Genomic DNA, 17,479 nt, shown 5'->3' with positions numbered 1-17,479 from the left:
GCGGGAGATTTTTTATTGTCGGGAGGGGGGGGGGGGGGGGGATTTTGTTTATTTTGTAAATTTTGAATTTTTTTTAAGAGTAAACCAGCATGATTAGCACAAGCAATGGGCAAATTGTGTTCTAAAATAAAATACTTTAACAAACACTCTGCTTTTGTCACACTATCTTCTTTCCGACTTGTGTCATGAAAAACTTCTTATTTCTGATTTGATGCCATAGCATTGACGGCATGTTTCTTCGTATTTATATGCTTCACAATGTCTCCCTTTCCGGCATGCGAGACGAAAAAATCAAGACACAAAGAACAAAATGCAGCATGTTCACCTTTCCTCGATTGCAAAATACACGGAAATTCGCCACTAAATGTCTTCTTGTACACAGCAAGATACTTCACTGTAGGCTTACTTAGTGCCATTTCTATTAAATCCATATTGCGGAGTAGGCCTACAACTAAACAACGCATACAAAATACTCATCACGCAACTGCTTCCACAAAATAATATTTTTATGAATACACCGTTGAATAAATTCGAAGACTGTACTATAATGCTACCTCTACACTTTGTCTGTGAGCAGACGCGAACAAAGGCGAATTTGTTCGGGGACGAACAAACAATTCACACATAGCCGGCTGACAAACCGAAGCGAATTAGCGCACGAATGTAAACAGTGGTATCATAAACTCATTATTAATCCACTCCGTCTTTATTTCAAACCAACACCACCGAAAATAGTTTACAATGTTGACAACACACGCCATCTTGGAAAACAAATGAAACCTTTTTCTGGTTGGCTAATAAACACCAATGACGAACGTGTACCAAAACAGCTCCCATAATTATCGTAAATAACTACGTTTATTTCTTAGATGTACGCTTAACCAAGCGTTTTAGCCGACAATTGTGGGCATTTAGGTTATTAAAATAACTACACGTTATGGTACGAACCGTAGTTACTATACGATTGTACGGAATAAAGGTACAAACATATTAATTCTATAAATTTATTGCATTAGAAACTTCAAGATAAACAGAACCAAAAATCGGGAGATTTGAATGACAAATCGGGAGAAAGGGTATAAAATCGGGAGTCTCCCGCCTAAAGCGGGAGGGTTGGCAGGTCTGGAGTTGCAACATATTGGGTTGCCAAAGAATTCAATAAATGAAAATTATCACAACGAAACATTATATTTTTAACAGCAATAAATGGTTGAGCATTCTCAAAATATTAATACAGCAGCCTGTGCTTGTTTAAGTGAGATTCGGCAGTAACAAATAAGTGTACTTAAATCATCACACAGAGGGCTATTGCAACTATTACAGGCCTAGACTTCAGTCACTTTGGCTGGAAATACAAATTGTCCTGAACAACACACATATTGATGTCTTTGCTGAAAGCCTATTGAGCCCAGAATTTGTTGTTAAGTTCAAATACTTAGTTCCATACTTATCTTTAATACATACTTCCTTAACCATAATTAACTTTTCTGAGACTTGCCTTGAAAAATTCATGCTCATCATCTTCCACGAACACGACCTTGAAGCTGCGACGTGCCACGGTCTCACCGGATGCAGCTGTACTGGCGGAACTCGAGGGACGTGAACTGGCCGGAGCCCTCGAGGCCGGCGGCCCCACGGTGCTCCGCCGGAGAGTGGATCTTGATCTGCCGCATGTGGGTGTCGCGGCCGTTCTGGTGGTTGCTGATCACCGCGATCTGGATCATGAAGGTGCGGATGGGCCGGTCGTGGATGTCCTTCACGGGCACCGTCACCCAGCCCGTCGGCTCGCTCAGGTCCATCACCTCCACCTCCTGCAGGTCGTTGAAGTTGGTGCCGGCGCGGATCGAGATCCTGGGCCCAGCAACGACACGGCACGGCTGGTCACTCTCCTTCCGCGCACCTGGCAACTCAAATACCTGCACAGACGCAACGGTGGTCGCACCTCACCCGGTGGGGCTGAACCGCGGACATTACTACCACTGATGTGACTTGTTGGCCTTCTCGTGTTTCCACTGAGCGCGCATTCATTGACCTGACCCCCACCCGATGTCAACAGGGCATTAGTGCAGTCATCATCATTACAAATACAAAAAAAAAGTTCACTTTGCCCTACTCATTGCAGTGGAAGATTTTTGTGACTGCTACGCTTTGTGTTGAGAAAAGAAGTGTTCAAGTTTAGCTTGCTAGTTGAATTCTACTTTAAGTCAACAAAATTATATTGGGTCATGAAAATTTTCACATCCCACAAACTATAAACACAATGAACGGCCTTTCAAAAAGAACTAAAACAACCACGTGCACGTTTGTGCTGTCCGTTCACCTGCTGGGTGTGTAGCTCTCGTCGAGCTTGTAGTCCGTGAAGATGCATATGTCGCTGACCGTGGTCTTGCGTCGGAACTGAATGTTTACCAGATGAGGCAACTGGCCGTCTGACTGCCAGTACGTCTCCATGCAGTCGTCTCGTAACTGGTCCACTCCGAACCCTGCAAATATACACACGTGTGAGAAAAATAGTTTACAGCAGGCTGGGTCACATTTAAACATACCAAAATCTGTATGTAATACAGTGTAATATCTTAAATTTGGTAGTCTATGATTCTGTAATCTGGCATCAATTGAGCTGCTCTGATACAGATTTTTTCGAGTGGATTCTGTCGGTTAATCTTGGTCATCAGGTTACAGTACTGAGCATTTTTTACTGTTACTGTCAGTTATTATTTCAGTACAGTGCTTCCCAATGCTCAATTTATAGAAACAAAGGTGCCAGAACTGTAAACTACCAGCAGAGTATTCCAAATTACTGGTCTTAAAAAAGAAATCTTTGATTAAACAAAAACATGAACATTTATTTTAATTCCAAATGTTATTTGGAAATTTGGAAAAAAAAAGTACAAAATGTCTTGATAAGTAATAAAATCAGTAAAAAAAAGCACAGTTTCATGATTGTTTCAGTTGTCTGTCATCCTGAAAGATTGTAATATGTAACAGAGTAATATGTAATCAAAGAAATGTTTTTAACTAATGTATTTTTTCTAAAAGAAAGGTATCGATATGGTGTTCCAGCACGTTCCGTCTCGAATCGAACACTAGTGCTTCCCCTTTTTTGAGCCTGTTACATTTAAAAATTTTGTATTTGGTATTACCAATATAACTGTAACCCCGAATGTGCCAGATTAAGATATTTCACTGCAAAAACTTACATTGTTGGTATTTAGTAATGAAATTTCTTTACAGTTATATAACCTTTTAATAATGTATATTATATTGTAGAAATCTGAAAGTAAATACTTTAAATGATTCATCACTTCAAAGTCAAGCTCCAGGTGAATCACAATAAATTTAAAAATATTTATTGACTTAGTAATATCTTTAAGGATAAATTTCTAGCCAAATCAAGTAAATGATTAGTGCATGAACATGCCAAAATGATAGAGAACAACTGCTAGGTTACAGAACTAGGAGGCAGTCGTGGTTGGACATTATTTTTTTTTTAAATTTAATTTATCACATGACCACCAATAGTCCAGGGACTTTTTCGATGGGCATGACACATACAAAATACAATGCAGTCACTGCGGTAGGGGAAGGCACCAAGAGCAGGCAGGCAACACCTAAAGGGAAACACCGCAGCAAGTTGGCTCTAACGCAATGGGCCAACATACGCAAGCAGCCTGTACCACATACTTGCAGGGACTGCAAAAACACAAACATTAAACTAACAAAAAAATAAAACAATCATAAACATAACTAGTAAACATAAAATTTACATTATACAGGAGAATCCCGTTATAGCGAGCAAGGTAATAGCGAGAACACGGCTATAATGAGGTCTTTTTGAGGAATTTACGGCGTGATAGCGTGAAGCGCGCCTTGGTTATTTGTCTGCTATATCTTCACCCCTCTCGCACGTCACTAATCTTGCCGTTGACACATGTCACATTCTTCAGCCTTGCAGTCGCCACTTAAGTGCGTGGCTTTAAAAATAGAATCCCGTCCTTTATTTCTTTTATCAAACTTCCGCTTGGCTTCAAGGCCAAGGTATGCTCGACTCGAATAAACCAAGCCTTTGAATATACATATACTTGTACGCATTATTTATTATTTAGAAAATAGACAAAATCTATTTTTTCAAGCCATTAAACATAACAATGCACACTTTTTTTAAAAATATAAATGCTCTTAATTAATTTGTTGGGACATTTTCATTAACGAATAATAAAATTGTTTATAACTATGTTAGGGCAAAAAAGTTAGAGCCGTCTTTATACTTGTTGATAATTTATCATGTTAATAATACACAAATATTTATAAACTTGTTTGGACTTATTAGTCGTGACACGTTTACAAACACATCACGTTATTTATTTTACTATCTGACAAATAGTAGGCAATACCGTATTTATTTCCGAATCGCTAGGACAGTTTTCTTGTTTTGTTTCGGTCAGTTGTCGGAATATCTGACCGGGAAAGGGGTGGTGATGGTTTGAGTTTTATCCCAAATTTATTTTTAAAAAAAGTTTACAGGTTTCTTTAAATGAAAAATGTATAGTTTTCTAGATATTTCATTTGAGGCGTACGTGCGTTGCCGCACTCCTGCTTTTTTTTGTAAGGAATTAAATCGTCGCGCTACACTAATTCCACCTCTTAGCAACATCCTAAACCAACATGGCCGCCAGCAGACAGCCCGCGTTGACAATAGACAGCAGGACAATGCTGCGTTGGCCGCGGGCCAAACCGAGTAATCGATTGTGGGATGAGATGCTATACTTACGTGGTGTGGTAGGGTATTCTGGTTATTTTGACGCAATCGGTGATCGCATCCGTACTTGTGGGTTATCGTTTTAAAGAGAATTCACACATCTGCTCACAGAAATTAAGATTTCGTTAATAAAACCTGTTATTTTCCAATTATACAGGTTCAAACACAATTTTTATGCTATTTTCGGTTAATTTTAATTTTTTGGGGGCCAAAATCTGTCCAATTCGGTTATAGCGGGGATAAAACCCGGAACCGTGACACCTCGCTATAACGGGACTCTAGTGTATACAATATATGCATAATAAAAGATTTGCAACATGATACCAAACATATGACTAATCTGGATTATTACCAAATAAGATTAAACTTATTACAACTAAATAGTACAGTGTCAGAGGCATAAAAAAAGGAATATTGTTATACTGTTTATTGATATTGGTGATCATTCTATATATAATATTGTCACAAATGGCTAAACACTAAAATGTCTTAAAACAAAAATACATTAAAAAGTCAAAAAATTTTCTGTGACTTTCATGATGGGGCACGACGGCTCTATCTCACATGCCGTGTTGATAACTTAATTTTTACGAGGTGTGTACAAAATGTTTCAAACCTTATTTTTTCATTCACAAACCAATGAAGCGCAGGAGACTTCCTTCAGTGTAGAAAAGTTTTCCCGACCGCAGGAAGCATCAGTCACTGGCAGTCGGAAAAAGAGTGAGGACGTGTAGTGAGCGATCGCTGGATATCAGTTTTTGTAAAATGACAGAGAAACTTGAGCAGCGATAGTGCATCAAATTTTGCCAAAAGCTTGGAAACCATTCGCAAGATTCAACAGGCTTTCAGGGATGATGCCATGAGCACTGCACACATGACGTAGTGGTACAACTGCTTGAAAGATGGTCACACATCAGTGGTCAGTGAACCACATTCGGGTGGGCCCTCAACAAGCCGGAATGACAATGTCCTTGAGCAAGGGCAGACTGTGGTCTGGTAAGACCGTCCTATCACCGAGAAATTGCGAACATGTAGCGGTAAGCATTGGATCGGTACATTCAATTTTGACAGAGAATTTGGACATGAGGAGAGAGTCAGCGAAGTTTGTACCGAAGCTGCTGACAATGGAGCAGAAGCAATGGTGTCGGGACATCACACAGGAAATGCTGAACACTGTGATCATAGGCAATGAAACACGGGTTTACGGGTACTACCCAGAAACCAAGATGCAGTCATCCCAGAGACCAAAAAAGCACGACAGGTCCGCACAACGTCAAGATCATGGTTACAGTGGTGTGGTGCATCATGAGTACGCATCACAAGGCCAACCATAACAAAGGAGTACTACCAGGAGGTCCTTCGTCGCCTTCGTGATGCTGTGTGACGCAAATGACCAGATCTGTGAGCAGTGAAAACTTGGCAGCTCCATCACGAAAACCCATCCGCCTATTCTGAGCATTTGATTCAGGCTTTCCTCGCCAAACACAACATTCCTGTGGTTTGTCAGGCTCCCTACTCACCCAAAATGGTTCCGTGTGACTTTTGGCTATTTCCCACGCTGAAAAATGGACCAGATTTGAGTCAACAGAAGACCTGCAGAATGCAACGACATGGTTGCTCACAATTCCAAAAACTGCGTTCCAGAAGTGTTTTCAACAATGGTGATTGTGCTGGGAGAAGTTTGTGCACTACCAAGAAGACTACTTTGAAGGGGGCAAGTGTTTGGGATAAATAAATGTACTGTTTTTGCCGACCAAAGGTTTGATACTCTTATGGCATTACGCTCCAATGCGGGCTATTATCTAAAATTTTTTAGCACAATGCCATTCTTGCAGATGTTATTCTGTTTTACCACCTACAAGGAGGTATATTATTGTTAACTAATAGAAATGGTGAGAAAGTTAACGTCCGTCCCCCCCACGGCTGGCACGGCACCTGGCTTGCACGAAGACAGGCTCCATATGGCTTGCGACCCGACCTCCCTGACCTTGCCCGCACGTTCCTCCTTCACCGGGTCCACGGCCTCCGCTGCAGGCTTGGCGCTCATCTGCCAACAACACACCAGCAGGCTGTCCACAAATATCCAGTGAATCTAATTTTTAACTTTTTTTTTGCTTCACAGGGTCATCACACATATTTATTTCACTTATTTATTTGCAACATGCACACCAACAGTTGGAAAACTTTAATGGTGTGCATGAAAAACAATTATATAGACTAAATATATATATAGAGAACAAATACACAAAAAAAAAAATAACTGGCAACAATAATCAAAGAATAACATACAAGACAAAAACTACAGTTTAAAAAAAGTGGAACACACACTGAGCAAATTATCACTAACTAATTACAAAATAAATTAGAAATTTATTAAAATGTGAAGTTTTTTTCTGATATTAAAATGGAGTATTAAAATATAGATAAATGAAAACTTTAATTTTTTGATACATTTATATAATATTCATTAGCAACTAGCCACAGCAGAGCCATTCCATCTCAATTCAGGCAGTTAGCAAGAAATCATTACCACACATTTGAGGCCCTCTAGGCCCCGGTGCAACCTGTACGGTGGTTCCCCAATAAATTAATTTTTTATTGATAGCAAACACATGTAGGAAGGTACCTATGTATCGCTCTATCAGTGCCCATTCAGTTTCTGGAGTATAAAGATGTTTATGATAGATACAAAGAAAACCTCACTTCCGAGGCCCTCTAAGGCCCTGTTGCAATCTGTACGGTGGTTCCCTTAGTAAATATAATTTTTAATGATGGTAGACACCTCTAGGAAGGCCCTTGTGTATCAGATTTATTCGCAACACTGATTATTTTGATTAATTAAAATAAAAACAGGGACGGACTTAGTGTAATTACTTAGGCCGTTGTTATCCCAAGCGCGCCGAGCGATGATAGGTGGCCGGATAGTCAGCTGATAGAGCTAACTTCAGCACAATCTATTCCTTGTCAGTCAGGACCAGTGGCCTATTTCATAAAACGACAAGTCTACAAGTTACAAGTAACTTTTCTAGTAACGGTAAATATGTAGTTGGGCGGTATTTGCGAAAATAAATGTTAAAAATCTGAAAATACTTTTATTCTATGCTCTTTAACTTCCTCTTTTCAATAAAAGCGGCGGAGGTAATAAATTCCAAATACTTTAGGAGATATCGAATTTTTAAATTTCATCGTATGTAGTTGAGCAGTATTTGCGAAAAAAAAATGTTAAAAATCCGAAAATACCTTTATTAGATGCTCTTCAACTTCCTCTTTTCATTAAAAGCGGCGGAGATAAGAAATTCCAAATACTCTAGGAGATATCGAAATTTTAAATTTCATCACAATTATAGCAGTGCGTTCATGTGGCTTTAACCATTGTTTCTTGTTTACGAGCATCTATTTTTTTATTGGATAATGATGTCACGTGATTGTTCGTGATAGGCCAGAATTCAAATTAACCAATACGTGATTATTTACTTCATTTATTGTTTAAAACGGTGTTTAATTACCGCCTCCAACTTAGGCGAGTTTTTAATGTTTCTAATTTTAAAGTCTTATTTTTTATTGTTGCGCAAGTAATAAGTAACAAAAAATTTTTACGTGAGTTGTTTCTGTTCATCCTTTGTCCCGGTTTGTTAGGTCAGGTCAGTTACATTATAAATACTTTAAAACTATAGAACCATTGAAATAATTTCATATTATTTCTAATGTACGCTTAGTTTCAAAGTATTTATAATGTAACTGACCTGACCTAATCGACCATTTTCATTAATTAGCCATTCACAAACACACGGCAAAATAAAAAATGGCAACGGTCGAATGATAAACACAGGTCTTGTATGCAAAATAAGAACGGCGATATCTCCTAAAGTATTTGGAATTTCTTATCTCCGCCGCTTTTAATGAAAAGAGGAAGTTGAAGAGCGTCTAATAAAGGTATTTTCGGATTTTTAACATTTTTTTTCGCAAATACCGCTCAACTACATATTTACCCTAGTAACTTGTAAAAACTTTGATAATGTTGTTTCATAAAGCTACAAGTAAATACTTGTAGTTACAAGTGAAATGCTACAAGTTACAAGTTAATTTTACAAGTAAATAAATGTTTTTGTTTCATAAACAAACTTGTAGCTTGCAAGCATTTGTAACTTGTGAGAAATTGCTACTAGTGTCGATACATAGGTAGAATATTGCGTAAGTCCAATTATATTAGTTGTTAATCATTAATAAGTCTATGCTTGTGTATAGAATGATATTATAACATCTTAGAATACAATGGATATTATTATATTTACCGATTCTGATGAACATGATATATAGATATTGAGGTTATGAGGCGACCACGCAATTTTAGAGAGAGAGTGAACATGGGACTTGGCACAATATTTGAGTATAACAAAAGTTTCCTCATGAGTGCTGTTAAACTGGAGGAGCTAGTACCTACAAGATATAGGTCATCTATTGGATCACCCTACACGAAGAAATAAATCGTTATCTGCAAGGCAAAAAATATTTGTCTCTCTACATTGGTTGGGAAATGGCGGACAGTACCATGCAGTTGGAGATATGCATGGTATTTCCAAAGCAACAGTACACAGATGTATCAAAACATTTGTGGGGCACAACTCCTAGTGACTGAGCAAACGTCATTACACCAGTCCAAGCTAACTGCTTATCCTTTTTCGTCAGTTTGTCCGAAAATGATCCGAACAAAATGTTTTTATGTTCATTAATTTTTTTGAGCACACATATTTTGTCGTGCATCTGCATTTGCCGTGAAATCATTTTTATCAGCATACACTTCACAACTAGGTAAATATGTAGAGTAGCGGTATATGCGGAAAAAAAATGCTAAAAATCCGAAAATACTTTTATTCTATGCTCTTTCACTTCCACTTTTCAAATCAACCGGCGGAGATAAGAAATTCAAAATACTTTAGGAGAATCCAATTTTTTTATTTTGAACATGAGTAGCAGTATTTGCGAAAAAAAAATTCTAAAAATCTGAAATTACTTTTATTATATGCTCTTTCACTTCCTCTTTTCATTAAAACCAACAGAGATAAGAAATTCCAAATACTTTAGAAGATATCAAATTTTTTAATTTTGCAATACAACACCTGTACAACCATTAGACCGAGGCCATTTTTGTTATTTTGCCGTGTGTTCGTGAATGCGTAATAAATAAAATGGTCGATTAGGTCAGGTCAGTTACATTATTAATACTTTCAAACTAAGCGGACATAAAAAATAATGTGAATTATTTTTAATGGCTGTTTAGTTTTAAAATATTTATAATGTAACTGACCTGACCTAACAAACCTGGACAAATGATGAACATTAACAACTCACGTAAAATTTTTTTGTTACTTATTACTTGCGCAACAATATCCAAATAAAAAATAAGACTTTAAAATTAGAAACGTTAAAAACCCACCTAAGTTGGAGGCGGGTACATTTCCTTTGCCATTAGAAGGAAATGATGTAGTCGTTCACCTACGTCGCGATACCTCCGATGGAACATTAATAAATAAATAATCATATATTGGTTAATTTGAATACTGGCCAATCACGGAACTGTCACGTGACAAAATTGTCCAATAAGAAACATAATAGATACTCGTAAACCAGAAACAATGGTGATCGCCGCATGAATACAGGTATTGTGGTGAAAATTAAAAAATTCGATATCTCCTAAAGTATTTGGAATTTCTTATCTCCGCCGGTTGATTTGAAAAGAGGAAGTGAAAGAGCATAGAATAAAAGTATTTTCGGAATTTTAGCATTTTTTTTCGCATATTCCTGACTCTACATATTTACGCACAACTATAACCTATAAATTTGATAGGTAATAAAAACACGAACAATAAACAACTGACTCGTAAACTTGTAGGTATGTGTTACAAGTGCACCAACTTCTACAAGTCAAGCAACTTTATTTGTGAAACACTTCAGATTCACACTTGTAAGAAATTCCCTTGTAACTTGTAACTAGTAACTTGTAGACTTGTAGTTTTATGAAATAGGCCACAGCAGTAAACCGTTTTAACTTTTTTTTCGGTTAGGTACATTACATACAACACCCAATCGTGACTACGGTAGGTGAGATTCAGTACGCTACATTAGTACCTACATGAAAAATACTGTGAAATGGTGTGAAAGTTATTAGGTTAGCTACAATATAATAGGTCAGTCCTAACCAACCGTATTAACGAAATCACTGTATTTCTAATAGGTAATAAACCTAATTTAACCAGAAGTAAAAAAATTAAACTATTTGAGGTATAATGCCCTCTTATAGGATGACTGTAAACCATAATTTATTGGAAATCATAACACAAAATAGGCATTTTGTAAGTTTTTATCTATTTATGGGAAACTTTCACGGGTCTAGAAAAACAGACAGATTTTTCGCACACATACATACCTCAAGACGAATTTGAGCCTACAAAACTTCAAAACTTACATTTATTTTGTAACCATTTAAAGCCAATTACAAATAACTGAAATAACAAACAAAAAAAAAACCACAGACAGAGATGTACAAATATAGGAAGTTCCCATACAAAATATGTCGACCACGAGTGCAGCGCTAGACATTTTTGAGAAAAAATACAAATCTATAAATAATTTATAGAATAGTTATTAATTATTGCAAAAAAACACTATTGTTCGTGATGACAAATCCTTATATTATCAACAAACTAGTAGCTAATTGCTAAGCATGTCGTCGCCTGGCCGACTAGCCCCTGAATGATAGTATTTTGCCGGTTACTCAGTGTACTCAGTGTTCGGTAGAGAGGGGTTCAGGCTGCGTGGCCAAGGGACTTAGTCACCAGGATAGCAATTGACACACTCAAAAACAGTTTCCAGGTTCTTTATATACTGTAAATCAAACCCTTTACAAGGGGCTGCCGCGTTTCCGCCTGTGACTGATTCTGTAGGGTGAAGCCCGGTTCCGCGCACTGTTACTGTTTGGGAAAAATACGTGACGTACCGTTCGTGACGAGCAATACCCGCGTCGCTAAGACTTGAACTCTATATGACTCGCCCCCAAGTTGAACGAATGACCATACAAAACGGTGCCCGGGAGGGCCCGTAAATTACCGAGCAAACGGTGGCGAAAATCCAGTCCACAAACAGAACTCCGCGACTCGTAAACCACCGGAGAAAACACGCACGCGAGAGAAGTGACTGACTGTACGCCGCGACTGAATGACTCGGTGACACACTCGCCTAAATGACAACACGACTGTAAGGTAGGAATTACTTCCTCTCGGCAAGGCCTGAACTCCAGCGAGACACCGCGCCCGTTCTCACCGTCTTGGAGCGATGCCGCAGACACGTCCGCTGTCTCCAGCGCCCAGCTGCCGACTGACTCCCTCCCCGCCTCGCGCGACCCAGCGCCCGCGTCCCCTCCCCTCCTGCGAGCCCGCGGAACACGCTAATTGGTCACAGACGGAAGCCACGGCTTTGGCGCCCGGTGAACAAGTGAGAACTTATTCTACATAACATTTCATACAATATAATAAACTATTTACAATAAATAAAAACACGACCCTTCAAATAATAATATAAACCATTTACAAATAAGAATGTTCCTTATGAATTTTACATTAAACTTCCCCTAGCGCGCGAATCTCCCCCCTGCCCTAGCCGCACTGCACATTGGCGCACACGCAACACAGGGCAGGAGAAGGCGTTGGCGTGGCATAACGGGCTGTGAGAGCTGGGTCGACACCTGGGTCGACGTCAAGCAATCTGGTTTATATAAATAGAACCTAGACCAGAAGTACGGATGTGTTACACAGAGCCCTGGTACGTAAGCATTCCAGTTGCTGTAGATAGAATGTTTTAGTGCTAACTAGTCCATGTCTGACAATCCTGTGCACCTCTTGTGTACAGGTAAAGATTCAATGCTACAGTGACTAACTTTCGACGACTAAATAAAGCCATTAACATGCTTGATACCATCCGCGGTGTAGCACCTCTCGGCCTAGCTGCAACCCCTGTTAACTAGACTCTGGTGTCAGTCAGTTAGTGTTCAAATACACTGAGTGACTGTTATGATGGAGATGACTTCGATAGTGGAAGACTGCATTATGATACCCCTGCTAACTTCAGCGAAAGGTTGCAAACAAAGGAGAGGCAGGTAATGCGCTGGCAAGAACATATGGCTGATGAACCAGTCTAAAGCCTGCATTTACTGCCCAAGAGATTCAACATGATGCATTCGAATGGCACCAACTAAAACTGTTGTGCATGTTTTCTGGACCAAGAGGACAACTACCCCTAAGATTAGGATGTTATGCAGATAACACTGCCGCCTTCAATCGACCTCTCCCTTAACCTCGACTGGTGTGAGGGTTTAAGATCAGAGACGGCGCATCAGAGCGCCCAGTGTTACTTTAATGTAATGTCGTAGGGTAATTCAATGTGCATCGTGTAAGTGCAAACTATTGTAACTGTTCGAACCAATTAAACGTCCACTCTGCACAATCAGTGCGCGACGTGTCACCGACAGTACAAAACCGAATTCGAGTGTATTATTGTGTGAACCTCCCTAATTCAGCCAGGAATCAGCGTGTTATGCTGTGCAGAGCCTGTAATGTGTCAATAGCCAGGGATCCCTCCAACCACAACCATCGCCGAAGGGCCTAGCGGGCCACATAGGGGCATTCGCACCCACCGCCCCAACTTTTGGTTACACACAGAGCTAGCCTGGCATCCTCCTGGATACATTTTCATTAAACACCAGCCTTCCCCGCTAGGATCCATGCCTGGTCTCGAACACGAGAACTCGGACGACGGCAACACAGTATAATAACTTACATAAACTGCAATCAGCTAATAACAGATTTCAAGCTGCACTAACTGAATGCAGCAGTGGTAAACTATATGGAAACTCAAAATTTAAACCATAAATCACAGACAGGAGTGTTTAATCGCAAAAACCTACTGCCAACATGACAGAAGCTGCAAATAACCCTATTCAACGAACACGTTTCCCAAAAAGATGTCGCGAAATACTTGGCAATTAAAGGGATAAAAAATTACTGTGGTAGACTCACACAGAATCTAAGCGAGGACAGACAAATTATGGGATGAATGTACTTCACCCAGTAATGAGCAGGCACAGAAGCATCACAATCCAAAACGAACTATTGCTTTATTAAACCGTCATTTGACCCCAATTGCCACCAAAGACACATAATAAATTGCAGCAAATTCAAAATAGATATATAGGATGGTACTCCAAGACATTCGGGTAATGTTGGTATACAACCGTAACCTAATTCGCAGACCGAATTCCAGATAGAGTTCAAAACCAATCTTTGTTAAGTAACGAAAAAACATCTGTTTTAATAAACTGTGCACTGCAAGATACTATCAACTGATTTCAATGCATTCTAGCTTTCTTTTGGCAACCATAGATACATTTGCTATGTCAAATATCCTACAGAGAGCAGCACTATACAGTGAAATAAATAGTGAAATTTTAATTTTCTCTAGTACTTTTAAAGTTGAACCTAATTGTTTTTATAACCATTAAAGCGTACAAAATGTATTTCAGTATAGTTTCGCTATCATAAAGATTGATTTGGCACACCAGCACACTTGGTATGTCCCCCGATGATCACAAAAATGACTACGTATAAACGAGATAATGGCGACAGAGATGGTTCAGCCATCTGGAAGAAATAAATTAAAAAGTGAGCTTTGCGTGTCGTAGCCCCGGATATCACCCCCGTGATGCGGGTTGCGTAGTATTCTCAGGGAAGGTTCAGGCCTCGTGGCGGAGGAAATTAACACTATCCGAGCTACAATGATGTTTCGACAGTTTGACCACAAGTATTTATTGAGCCCTTCGCGTAATCTAGGTACATGGGCAATCCGCGGCACAACACCCGTCCCTCCGCGGAGTGAGGCTCGGCTGCACGTGTTTGGGGTTGGGCAGGCGCCAAGTGCGGACTGCACCCCCTGGTTCCGTATGCGATTTATGAACTGTCTCTGTCCCTTCCCTATGATAGTGAGAAACCAATTAAGTTGGAACGCCATCGCCCGCGACGTAAAGTCCGTCCCGTTGCGGCACGCACGTGTCCGCCGATGTGCGCAATGTCCCGCCTCAAAGAAACAAGAAAATACTTATTTACAATTAAATTAGTTACAATGGCGACCGATAGCGTAACGCCCGTGAACGTGAAAGTCCCGATCGCCCGGATCCAGTCTCACCAGTTCTGGCTCACGTCTCGCTGCCGCACTCGTCTCGCCGTGCGACCGCCTTCCTCGGCCGCCATATGATACTTCTGTATCAGACGGTCCCAGGAGGCAACATAGCTCCGCGTACGCAGACCGTGCGACCGGAAGGAGAATCTGATAAATTATTTATCACTAGAGGTGTAAAAGTAACGAAAAAATGTGTACCCGTATGTATTCGTTACTATAACAATTAGTACTCGTTACTTTCGTATCGTTACTCGTTACTTCTGATACCACATGACATGGCACATGCTATGTTATGTAACAGCATCGAATCGAGTCTTATTTCGCACGCGTACAGTATGACGTCGCGTAAATAAAAATAAATCGAATATAAACAATTAAAAATATTTGATAATTAACAGCTTTTGTTAACCAAGAAACAATTAACTCTCATTAGAGCGGCTTTATTATAATATATCTTTTAAGATAAGAACATAAAACGTGAAAATACGCGATTATAAAAACAAAAACATACATATTTATAATTTGTAAAAAATACTTTCTTACGTTGTTTCTGTTCGAATCTAAAACTTTGTCTACACACACAATACCTTTAATAAACAGTAAAAAACTTGGACGACGAATTTCCAAATTGAGGCGGTCTACGTAAAACGGGCGTATGGGTCCATACGCCCTTTTTATGCAGATGGCTTTATTTGATCCGCCATTTCGTGTAGAATTCAGTGGTGCAAGTTTCATCGCAATATCTTGAAAATTGAAGTTGTTACACCTGTTTTTGTGAGGTGATGTCAGCTGGTTTTCACAGTCAGGTTTTCTTGTTTTGTGGTTATGTTATGTTTTGATAGTCCTGAGTGATGCTGCTTATTTATATTATTAATAGTTAAAATGAGTGACTCTAATGAAAGTGATGAAAGTGAAATAGTTCAAGTTAAGAAGAAAAGAACAAGAAAAATAATAAACAAACAGAAAAATAAATTTCATGAGGAAGTGAAACGTAAACGCTCTCTTGGCCTAGGCTATACAACTAGTAAAGGTAAAAGTGTTGATTCTAAAGTTCATTCTGTCATTGAAAACTGTTGTAGTAGTAAATGCTATCAAAATGTGTCATTTGAAAACCAGGTTGAAGTATTCGATGCTTTTTATTGCGGCCAATCAAAAAGCCTTCAAGATGCTTATTTGGCTCGGTGTATGGAAAAGTCGGAAGGCCCTAAAAAAAAGACTGTAAACTTAAAAAGACCAAGAGAAAATTTATGGAACTATGTAATTTATGTCGGTGGAAGTAAGCTATCCGTTTGTAGAAAGTTTATACTAAATTTATTTCAAATTTCAGAGAAACGATTGCGTATTGTACAGGGCAAACTTCTGTCCAATGATTCTTTCGAAGAAAAGCGAGGTACTCATGATAATAGACCACGTAATACTCCTGATGATGTTATTTCGCTAATGGGTGATCATCTTAAATCGATTCCACATGATGAAAGTCATTATTGTAAAGCTAAAACAAACTTGTTATACTTTGACAACTGTATGCTCAACATTAAAACATTATATGAAATGTTCAAGGACTACTACAAAAATCAAACTAATAAGGATCTAAAAATGTCGTATAAGACCTACTATGAATATTTTAAAACTAAATTTTCCTATGCTGCCCGAAAACCAAAAACTGATGTTTGCGATTTTTGTGAAGAATGCAAAAACAAGTTAAAAAGTAATCCAAATGATCCTTGCCAACCCATGTATGAACTACATAGAAGGAAGGCATTAAAGAGGAAGGAAATCCGTAATGATTACATTGCTAAAAGCCAGCAAGAAAACTCAAAAACACTCACTCTTGAGTTTGATTACTCCCAGAACCATCCAATCCCAAAGTTGAACGTTAACAACCAGTTCTATAAAAGGATGTTCTGGCTTTATTGCTTCAATATTCATGTGTTTAATGATGATTCAAGCTATTGTTACGCATTCACTGAATGTGATGGTGTTAAAAATCCTAATTCAGTTATTTGTTTCTTGTATGACTGTTTAAAAAAGCAAATTGAAAAGTTCCCTGATATTTCTACAGTTGTTTTACTTTCTGATGCCACAGGTGGCCAAAATAGAAATTTTCTAATGTGTAAGTTCACTTCTTGGTTTGCAAGGACATTTAAAAAAAATGTAATGCAACTTTTCCCTGTTAGAGGACACAGTTTCTCGCAATGCGATAGAAACTTTGGTTTGATCAGGAACAAAATAAAAAATAATGAAGTGATTGGAAATCCGAAGCCTTATTTAACAGCAATGTCAGAGTGCAGAACAAACCCTTCACCCTTTGAAGTCCTTATGGATCCAGAACTTCTGCAAGACTGCTGGGAACCTTTTTTAAATAATTTATTTCTGAAGAAACCTGTCTCAAGAAATAAAATCAAATTTACTCTCATGAAATATGTCATAATCAAATCATTACAAAATGGTGCTCTGCTGTGTTCAAAAACTTTTTCTGGACAGTTTGAAGTGTTC

At 38.8% G+C, this 17,479-nt stretch overlaps 1 protein-coding gene across 1 annotated transcript; it reads right to left on the bottom strand.

Moving 5' to 3' along the window:
- Positions 1-1,169: 1,169 nt before the first annotated feature.
- On the bottom strand, positions 1,170-11,297 carry LOC134536742 (anaphase-promoting complex subunit 10). The gene is made up of 4 exons (XM_063376648.1): positions 11,184-11,297; positions 6,695-6,806; positions 2,321-2,483; positions 1,170-1,851 (listed from the first exon to the last, which is right to left on the bottom strand). Exons 2-4 carry the CDS (start codon positions 6,804-6,806, stop codon positions 1,563-1,565), a joined length of 564 nt encoding a protein of 187 aa, XP_063232718.1. The 5' UTR covers positions 11,184-11,297; the 3' UTR covers positions 1,170-1,562.
- Between the last annotated feature and the right edge of the window lie 6,182 nt (positions 11,298-17,479).

This window comes from Bacillus rossius, chromosome 11 (assembly GCF_032445375.1).
Source record: "Bacillus rossius redtenbacheri isolate Brsri chromosome 11, Brsri_v3, whole genome shotgun sequence".
Lineage (NCBI taxonomy): Eukaryota > Metazoa > Arthropoda > Insecta > Phasmatodea > Bacillidae > Bacillus > Bacillus rossius.
This window is presented reverse-complemented; position numbering and strand designations above follow the sequence as displayed.